Source organism: Nicotiana attenuata, unplaced genomic scaffold, assembly GCF_001879085.1.
Source record: "Nicotiana attenuata strain UT unplaced genomic scaffold, NIATTr2, whole genome shotgun sequence".
NCBI lineage: Eukaryota > Viridiplantae > Streptophyta > Magnoliopsida > Solanales > Solanaceae > Nicotiana > Nicotiana attenuata.
The window spans coordinates 302427-313340 of NW_017670864.1; the positions used below are offsets into that span (position 1 = coordinate 302427).

Here is a 10914-nt window from a genome sequence, read left to right on the forward strand (position 1 = left end):
ATTGTCAAATTACGATTCCGGGTCTGTTTCCCCAAAATGTTGAACGAAGTCAAACTTGGCCTTTTTAAAGAAACTTAAAGAAACAACTAGACTTATTCTTGCTCAAAACTCTTCTAACTTCCGAACCACCCGTCCCCGCAAGTCATAAATTAGCTAAAGCAAAGGAAGTCTTATTTAAGGGAAGGGGTTCAAAAATGCAAAACGACCGGTCGGGTCGTTACAATTATGACAAGTATCGTGGTGCATCCATGATCTTAAAATCTTGGATCCACCTCTGCTCTGTATATCGGTAAAGAATAAAAAATTCCCAATTTAATAGTCGAGGTGTAACCAAATTCGTCTGAACACCACCTTTTTTCTATAAAAAAAAAAATACTAATACATGATTTCTTGTGTTTCTCTCTCTGTCCATGTTATTTGTAAGCCAACCTCTCAACCTTTCTTTTTGGACGATTTAGGTAGTTGTCCACCTCTACTTCTAATTCTTAATTTTCTCTTTCTCTAATTATTCATCCCTCTTTCTTCCTTCTCCCTCTCTGTATCTTTAGATTATCCAAACAAAAAATTTGCCCCATTCAAACAACTAACAGAGAAAAAGAAAGAAAAAACACAAAGGTTTCTTTTCAACTCCTCTGGACAATTTTGCCCTAATATCATATCTTTTCTCCTTCATTTTGGATCCACCAACTTTCTGGCTTTTTAATTTCCTTTTCTTTAATTTGTTCTTCATATATGCATGCTTATTGCATGCAAACAATATTTGAAAGAATATATGGGGAATGCAGTTAAAAGGAGATAAAATAAGCTTCCCTTTTTCATCTCCTTTTATTCTGCATGGTATTGTATACCTAAAAAGGTATTGTATTGTGTCATTACATTCTTTATCTTCTTTTTTCTTTTTTCAATCAAGAACGTTGGAATTCTAATAAGGGGATTTGAAAAAAAGGCAACAATGTTATACCTTGAAGTAAAGGCGGACCTAGGATTTGAAGGTCGGTGGTGCACTTATGGATTCAACAAAAATTTATTTTGTTCCACTATTAATAATCACTATTTTCTACAAACATATACATGTATACATGAAATTTTCACCGAACTTTACAAGTGCCAGTGACTCTTCTCGGTACAGTGTAGGTCCTCCTCTGCCTGGAAGGATAGCCTTGGAACAATGGTAAAATTGTGTCCGCATGACCTCTAGGTCACGGATTCGAACCGTGAAATCAGCCACTAATGCTTGCATTAGAGTAGGATGCCTACATAACACCCCATTGAGGTGCGTCCCTTCCGCAGACCCTGCGTGAACGCGAAACGTTTTGTGCACCGGACAAGAATATCATACCTCGAATTGTTTTACCCTTTCTTTACTACGTACTTTTGGCGATGGGGATTCAGTTGAACCATTTCGGACAATATAGCAAAGATATTTAGATCCATTTGCCTTTTTGCAATGTGCATTTTTTATCTACGTATGAAAAGTGTAAACTTTTTTTAGTTTAATTTTCTGTTTAATGTGTTTTCCTTTTGGTTAGGCAAAGGAATCAGTTTATCCTATTGGCGTGGTCCTTTTGTTTGTGTTCCGTTTCATCTCTAAGCAGAGTACACTTGGCTTTTTGGGGCTTTATATATCTATACCATGGCAACCAAAGTGAAGGGAATTTACAAATATATCACCAGTATTTTTGGTAATGCCATTTCCCTTCAATGGAATTTGTGTGTTTTTTGGGTTAATTTTGAGGCTAAGGTAAAAATGTTTTTTTAAATTACAGTTGTTAAGGAGAGGGAGTTGGAGATAGGTTGTCCAACTGATGTTAAACATGTGGCACATATTGGTTGGGAAGGTCCCTCTGGAAATACACCCACTTGGGTATGTTATTATCTTTTTCTATCATTCTTATATTCACATATTTGAACGGGGCTTGGAGCAACAGTTAAGTTGTCTCTGTGTGACCTATTGGTTACGGGTTCGAGCCGTGGAATCAGCCACTGATGCTTGCATCAAGGAAGACTGCCTACATCACATCTCCTTAGGGTGCGGCCCTTCCCCGAACCCTGCATGAGCGCAGGATGCTTTGTGCACCGGGTTGCCCCTTTGCCCTTATATTCACATATTTGCATCGGCAAAAAATTATCTGCACCCGATATTTATACCATGTAAAATATACGTCTTTCATATAGGCGTTACCATTTAACCATGGTTAGGTGATATACTTTTTCACTTTATAACCCTAAACTTGAATTGCTTATACAATTGAAGTGTCATACCTGACATTTCTGTTTTTTTTTTTTGGTTTTATTTTGTGTGGAATACAAGATGAAAGCATTCAAGGCAGGGCCGGAATTTGCAACAACTTCTATTGGTAGTTCTGGTTCTGCTTGGTCATCTCAAGGTTAATTTTACTTTTAACTCTTTTTCCCCTTTGCACACCACAAACATCCATTGAATAAGCCAAACAATTAACAACCAAAAACTGTCCTCTCTTTTATAATGACGGTATTCGGGTCAGTTTATGTACACCTCAATTATTTCATCGAGTACATGATATCTCCTATCAGTTCATGTACCAAGTAACCCTGCCTGCCAAGGTTTAGGTAGATAGTAAGAAATCACCTACCTAACGTATTTTGTCTTGTTGAGATTAACAACCAAAAGATGTCTTGAAAACACTATAACTATGATTTTGTCCGGTAATTCTAGACTATGTTGCGCGGACTCTCCAAAATGTTACCGCACCCTAGTCGGATCCTTCAAAAATATGTTACTTTTGAAGGATCCAACACGCAACTGGTGACTTTTCGGAGAGTCCAAGCAACATAGATTTTAGATCATGTGCAGTTTCCCTAGTTAGACAATTCCAAATATTGCTCTCTCACGGGTCAAGATGTTGACTGGAAAATAACAAGCTTGTCCTATGTTTTGTTATATGGCTAATAGAACATTTTCTACAAATAAAGAGAAGTTTTTCTTTTCTCTAAGATGTTTGCCTTAGAAAAAGGAAACTTTTTTTGGCTCATATGTCACTAGAGATCTTTAACATGTCCCAAGAAAGAGACTTGCTTACTTAATTAAAATGTGGTGTCTCTTTCTAAATAAAAAGTCTTGACTTGCACCAGGGATCCTAAATGTAGAAATCTCAGAACATCTGAAGTGCTAAATGCAACTCTGGGAAAGATTAGAAAGAAATGTATAGCCATCAAATTATATTCGTATATCATTAAATAGTTTGGTAAGTACGTAAAGGGCATGCAGGTGAACATGTCCCAACTTATTATGTATCGTGAGCGTAGGCGGACCCATAATTTAAAGATGGCGATATATTCGTATATCATTAAATAGCTTGGTAAGTACGTAACGGGCATGCAGGTAAACATGTCCCAACTTATTATGTATCGTGCGCGTAGGCGGATTCATGATTTGAAGATGGCAGGGTACATAAGCGGACTGCTCGACCAGTGACCCCTCGGACTTTTGATCTTAAGGGTTCCAGGCAAAATATCTGACTGCTTTCAACATATATGCACATGTATATCTAGAGTTTTTGCCGAGGTTAATGGGTCTGTTGACCTCTTCGCTATATGTAGGTGCGCCTCTGATGGTGAGGATTCGTCATAAGCTAATTAGTTTTATACTGGTTATTGACCTACTGTCGAAGGTCTATAGGAAAAAGCCCCTTTGCTCTCTCAGGGTAAGGATACGCTCCCCGGACCCCACTTGTGGGAATTTACTGGATTTGTTGTTATTATCAATCTACCACGCCTTCCTTCCTTATCCAAGCTTCAGACCGGCAATATGACCAAACTCACAGAGCCAGAGTTAAATTAGCTATCTATATTCCTTGTATTTGATTTACTGTTTGTATGTATCTTTTGAACAGGTTGTGGAGAGATAGTGAGACAAAAAACAGCAGCTAACGTTTACAAGGACATGACAACTTCAGATGTTCCTAGTCCTCCTAGGAAACACAAACGGAGGAAGCCGAAGTCGACTTCCTCTCCAAAATCTAGTTCACCATCTACGTTGAGATCGTCGCGAGCAGTTAAACCCAAGGCTAAATCTGGTGAAGGAAATCTTAAACCAGCAACAGTAGAAGTGGCTTAATATTGTTACAAAAACTGCAGATTAAAAGCACAAAGATTAATCTAACATTGTATATCATAGTTGTCGAAAATCCTCAGGATGTACGTTCACACTAAGAAGGGGGAGAAAGTTATGTAAATGTAGAGAGGGGGGAATAGAAAATGTGATTAAGAAATATGGAAGATGAAAATGTAGGAGGGGCTAGAGATGTCAAAAGAAAAAGGCTAAAATCTAACTGTATCAGACTCGTGTTTTTGTGAAAACTAGAATGTATTCCTTTTTCAATTTAATTTTCTCTTTTCTATTATGTTTCAAGATTGTGTACTGAAATTTCACGTATATGGTGCTGGAAGCTTTCAAATCCAACACAGATTGCTGGAGTTGTTCCATGCATTAGTTAGGACAAAAACGTTAATATAGTCAGACCAGTGGCTACTTTGCTAATATATTTGGAATACTGGCTAAACTCTAATAGACGACCTAAAAAGTGGCTAGCCCAGCTAATTTTTTGGTGATTACCACGTCGCATTTCCATAAAGTAGAGCCGCTAAAATGGATTTCGTCACTAAATCGGGGAGAAATTCAAAAATAGCCAGATTTAAAATTGGTCATTCAAAAATAGTCACAGTTTCAAAAGTAATCGAAATTTATCCACTTCGAAATTTATCCACTTTTCTTGTAAAGATAAATCCGAACGAAAACACTGTTCAAAATCCGAAAAATACTCCAGTATAATATACTGGAATTCCAGTATAATATACTGGAGTTCCAATATAATATACTGGTCCAGCATAATATGCTGGAAGTTTATACACAGGTGCTCCAATCTCCAGTATATTATGCTGGAACTTTTTGCGTGTTGGAGTTCCAGCATAATATGCTGGAAGTTCATACACAGGTGCACCGATCTCCAGTATATTATGTTGGAATTTTTCGTGTTGCAGCAAAATAGTGGCTAATTTTCAATGACTTTGCAAACGCTGGCTATTTTTGAATGACCAGTCCGAAAACTAGTTAGCCCGTACTATTTTTACCTAAAATCGATCCAACCAAACTTGCTAATTTGATTGGGTTGAGCTGGCATTTGTCTAGCCAATTAAAATGGTGGCTTTTCAGCCCAACATAAGTCAACCCGCGACCTCATGCATTTGGGAGAAATTTAAAAATAACCAGATTTACAACTGGTCGTTCAAAAATAGCCCAATTTCAAAAGTAATCGAACTTTAGCCACTTTTTATGTAAAGATAAATCTGAGCGAAAACACTGTTCAAAACCCTAAATATACGCCAGTATATTATGCTAAAGTTCCAGCATAAGTATACTTGAACTCCAGTATATTATACTGGAGTTCCAGGATAGTATGCTGGAACTCCAGCATAATATGATGGAGTTCCAGCATAAGTACACTACAACTCCAGCATAATATACTGGAGTTCCAGCAAGTATATTGATCCAGTATAATATACTGGAGCCAGCAAAGTATACCGGTCCAGCATAATATGCTGGAGTTCATGCACAAGTGCACCGAACTCCAGTATATTATGCTGGACCGGTCTCTATTGCAGCAAAACGGTGGCTATTTTTCATTGACTTGATAAACGCTGGCTATTTTTTATTGACCAGTCCGAAAACTGGCTATACCGTGCTATTTTTAGCTTTGGGATGGCTCCTGTAGCCGAAAACACAAAAATTCAGCAAAAGATAAAAAATATATATATTTACTCTAAATAGATAATTAGGAAAAACAAAATTAACAATTTTTGATCTAGGGACACACAGTGTCAATAGAGAGAGAGAGCGGATAATTTATTTGTGCTTTCTTGTTTCTTGTTTTGTTTCAATCTTCAATATATTTTTCCAATCAATTTTCATGTAGGTTCGAAACCCAAGTGTTACATTAATGGAGATTGAAAAGGATTTGGATAATAAACATGTTATGCCAAAATTACAGAGGTGCAGTTACTTGGCTAAGTTCATAAAATTAAGGTTTAGAAAATGGATGAGTAAGAAAATCCTAAAATTAGTAGAACTATTAAGCATAAATACATATCTTAAACTATATATTTTTAATATGGAAAATCAAATGTTTAATAAAAATATGAATATTATGTCTACTATATATGTAGAATGCATTTATGAACTGGGCAACAAAGAAGATTGAAAATACAGAATGTGAACAATGTTAACGAATAAAAAGATGGAAGATCCACACTGAGTTTCCGCGCTCAAATAATAGCGGGTAAATGATTATTTTTAATATATTAATGTATAACATACATATTTTATATATAACTAGTATTTTTTTTAAGCGGTTGTAATTAATTTTGACTGACTTGCCGAATATGTTAATACTTAAAAAATATATAAATAATTATTACGGGCAGTGGGTGAAAGAAAAATAAATTTGCGTTATACCACGTATATTTTCATTATCAAGAAACAAAAGAGAGAGAGGTGTGGGACACGGGCTAGACCTGGACGGTAGCCCATTTAAGTTGAGTTGGGTTGGGCTATTATAAGCCCATTTAGAACTTGAGCTTAGACCAGCTTTAGTTAGCCAGTAACAAAGTAGGAATTTTCCTAAAGCACTATCTTTGAGTGGTAATTAGCTATCTATAGATACCATTTGCTATATTACGGATTGTAGATACCTTTTTTGTTGTCATAAGATGTATTTGATGTATTTAAGTTATTGTATTCATGAATACAGTAACAAAAATAGGCGTGAATCAGGGAAGTCCAGCTAATCAGTTGTATTCGAGTGTATTCGACTGTATTCATGGCGTGAAACATGGGATTACAACTGGACAGATTATTGTATTCGACTGTATTCACGGCGTGAAATAGGGGATTACATTGTTTTTAAACGGAAAGTGAATCAATTAACATAATAGACTCCTAATATAACTCAACAAACTCAATTATAACACACAAAATTTGTATATCTAGTTATAAAAAGATTCTCAACCGAAAAATACCCTAAAATCATAGCAATCTTCAGAAAAATTATATATTACATCTGAATACATAAATTATATTAATTAAAAAAAACAGATGAATATATTCATGGCATATAGCGAGACAGTGAATACAATGAAATACATAGAATACAGCGGGATACATTGAAATACAATGAAAAAAAGATAGTGAATACAATGAAATACATGGAATACAGCGAGATACATTGAATTACAATGAATAAAAAGACAATGAATACAATGAAATACATGAGCGTGATACGTTGAAAATACATTGAAATATATTAACAGAAAATCAAGTTGCTCAGCCCCAAACTCCGTCGTCTTTGTTCAAGAACAAACCCTAATTTTCGGCGAATCCGCCGTCGAGCAAAAACCCTGAACTCTTTCGCCTTTCTCTCTCTTTCTCTTCACCGAATATCCCTGTAACTTATTAGGACAAATTTAAAGAATGGAAAAACCCTAGGCTTGACCGAGTTGGGCTGAATTGATCTACTAGAACTCATGTAACACTACTGTTGTTGTATATTTCCTTTTCAACGTAAACACTACTGTTGTTGATCTACTAGAACTCGTGTAAACCCTAGGCTTGACTGATGTGAATGGCAGAAGTGGCGGCGGAAGGAGGAGGAAGGCGGGAAGAGGTGGTGTGGCCGAGAGAAATGAATTAGATTGAGCATGTGTTTTCAGGGAATGGGGGAAGAGAATGACATGTATCAAAGAAGAGAGAGAAAGAAAATAGTGTAACTGAATAGCGTATTTAGTGGCTTAAGGGTAGGAGGTAACCAAAATCAGAAATTTTGTTATAAACATTAAAAGGTATCTATAGAATATAATTTTTTTTTAAATAGTATTTATTTAGAATAAATAAGGTGTTAACCTTTGCTATAGGAGGTAAAATACCAAAGGTACTTCTCAAGTATGCCATTGAAAGATTGGGTGAAGCTCTTGGATACTACTCAGTTGTGTTTCAACGCCCAAAAGAGCCCGAGTATCGACAAAAGCGCTTTTGAAATTATTATTGGACTGTAACCACTCCTCCCGCATACAATAAATGCCCCAAATGTGTCAAAATCTGCTAGAGCTTCCAGCTTCTCGAAGGAATGGAAGCAGAACCGAGATAGTGCAAAGCTATCTAGAGAAGGCCCAAAAGCAGATAAAGAAGCATGATAATCAAAACTACCGCTTCGTGGAATATTTTATTGGAGACAAAGTGATGATGAAAATCCCAAAACATTAACTATTTGCGAGGACTAAAGACCCATGCTTATTGCAAAAATACATTGACCTCTGTCCATTGTGAAGCGCATTGGGAAGGTGGCATACAGTATTGATATCCTGTGACGACCCGACCCGTCGTCTCATGAGTTATCGCTCCGTTTCCCACATTTTATGCTTCTTCATGTTTCATTATCAGTATTTGGTGTGTTATAGTTGATTCGGATTGGTTCTAGATGGAAATGAGACACTTAGTGTCTTTAAGGAAGATTTGGTTTGAAAAAGTCAACCGGATGTTGACTATTGAGTTAGAGGGCTCGGATGTGATTTCCGGTGATACGGTTAGCTTCGGGGGATAATTTGTGACTTAGGAGCGTGATCGGAATTTATTTTGAAAGTCCGGTGTAGAATTAGGCTTGAATTGGTGAAGTTAGTATTTTGGCAAATTCCGGTTGATGGGTGAGATTTTGATCCGAGGGTCGGAATGGAATTCCGAGAGTTGCAGTAGCTTTGTTATGTGATTTGTGATGTGTGCGCAAAATTTCAGATCATTCGGAGGTGTTTTGGTCGGGTTTTTGATCGATTGCGTATTTCGGAAGTTTTTGAAGAACTTAGGCTTGAATTCGATGTAATTTGAGGATTTTAGTGTTAGTTGATGTGTTTTGATGATTGGAACAAGTTCGTGTGATGTTTTAGGATGGGTTGGCACTTTTGGTTGAGGTCCCGAGGGCCTCGGGGTGATTTCGGATGGCTATCGGAATGAAATTTGAAGTTTGGAATTGCAGGTTTTTGGCAGCACCAGGTATTTCCGCATCTGCGGAAAGAAAATCGCAGATGCGGTTGCGCAGAAGCGGGGCAGACGTCGCAGGTGCGATAGGGCTAAGGTCGAGCATTTTTCGCAGAAGCGGAAAATTATCCGCATAGGCGGGTCCGCATAAACGAAAGGTTTACCGCAGAAGCGGTTTTTGGATTTTTAAGAGGATCCGCAGAAACGGAGAGAAGGCCGCAGAAGCGGTCCCGCATAAGCGTAAACGGGACCGCAGAAGCGAAAAATGGCCTGGGCAGAAGGGTTTTAAAATATCATTTTCATCCGCGAGCTTGGGATATTTGTCCACCATTGTTGAGCATCTTGAGAGCTTTTTGGGAGCAATTGAAGAGGGTTTCGACTGGAGTTTATTGGAGGTAAGGTTTTTGAGTTAAAAACATGATTATTATGTGAAATTAACCTAGAAATTCATGGAATTAAGCCCAAAAATTGATTGATCTAGGGCTTGGGATTTTGAGATTTAAATTTGGGATTTGAGGGAGCACTTGAGCTCGGATTTTGGTAAATTTGATATGTATATACTCGTGGCGAGATGAGGAATTCATTGATGTGAATTTTCTGATTTGTGGAGAAGTGGGCCCGGGGCTCGGGTTTTGCTAGTTTCGAGATTTTTGTTATTTTTCGATTGTTTTCGATTGGGTATTGTTCCCTTGGCATATTGTGATGTATTCACTCTGATTTTGGTTAGATTCGACGGGCGTGGAGGCCGATTTGAGGGGCAAAGGCGTCGCGAGCTAGAGATTTCACTGGTTCGAGGTGAGTAATGATTGTAAATGATAGTCTGAGGGTTTGAAATCCCGGATGTGCACATCATAGTGCTGTATTGAGGTGACTTGCACGCCGGATAGCGAGCTTGGGGTAGAGCACCGTTGGGGATTGTGACTTGGTCCGTCCCGATTGATGAAATTACTACGTATTTGACTGAAACTACTTGTTATCATCATAATTTGGGTTGATTGCCATGTTTGGGCTTCGTGCCAACTATGTAAATCCTTCAGGGATTGATATCACTGTTTTCGCATTACTTTGCATATTATTTGATCTCGGTCCAGGGTTTTAATACTGTTTTGCAAACTCAACCATATTTCTAAGATTTGGAAACATAAACAATATTTTATCGACGTTTTGAGCTGAGAACCATTATTTTAATATTGCCCAAGTGGCTTATGTGCATTTCTGGACTGAGCATGGATCGGGCTGCGCGCCGCAGCAGTGTTATAGTGATTTCTGGATATATGTGGATGTCTCGGGCTGCGCGCCGCAGCGGTATTGTATTGATATTGAGGCCGAGGGCTTGGTTGGTGCCACGAGATGGCTTGATTATTTGCGCTTGGGCTGTAGGAGCCCCTCCGGAGTCTGTACACACCCCTAGTGAGCGCCGTCGACGTTAAATATTTGGATGGCTCGGGCTGCACGCCGCAGTGGGTACCTGAGTGTACCGGCATATGCATTGCATTGCACTCATGCGTTTGTTCCTATTTGTATTATTTGTCATGACATTTCAGCACTCTCATTTCATTGGATTCCATGCTACTTCTTGCACTGCTTACCTGATACCCTGGTGTTATTTGTTAATAGAGTGTTGTGCTCGAGGGGCTGGCTTTTGTGCTGACTTGCACTATCTGTTTCGCATTCATTTGCTTAACTGTTGGAAAAATATATTTTCAAAAGAAGTTTTAAACTGAGTCCAGATATTTCTAAAGATTTCACGGTTTCACTGTTTTCTCAAAGGGTTACGCTGTTCTATATAGAATGATGGCTTGCTTTACGTGGTTTCTTGCCGCTTAGTTATTATTTACCTTTACTACTCATTAAGT

At 37.9% G+C, this 10914-nt stretch overlaps 1 protein-coding gene across 2 annotated transcripts; it reads left to right on the top strand.

The window, feature by feature from the left end:
• Positions 1-485: 485 nt before the first annotated feature.
• LOC109244013 (CRIB domain-containing protein RIC11-like) lies at positions 486-4379 on the top strand. Of its 2 annotated transcripts, none has more exons than XM_019411041.1 (5): positions 486-856; positions 1530-1682; positions 1767-1864; positions 2312-2387; positions 3873-4379. In XM_019411041.1, exons 2-5 carry the CDS (start codon positions 1634-1636, stop codon positions 4094-4096), a joined length of 447 nt encoding a protein of 148 aa, XP_019266586.1. In that variant the 5' UTR covers positions 486-856; positions 1530-1633; the 3' UTR covers positions 4097-4379. The 2 variants fall into 2 exon arrangements, with proteins under 2 accessions (XP_019266586.1, XP_019266587.1); XM_019411042.1 differs by having other exon boundaries at positions 486-615.
• Positions 4380-10914: the final 6535 nt, after the last annotated feature.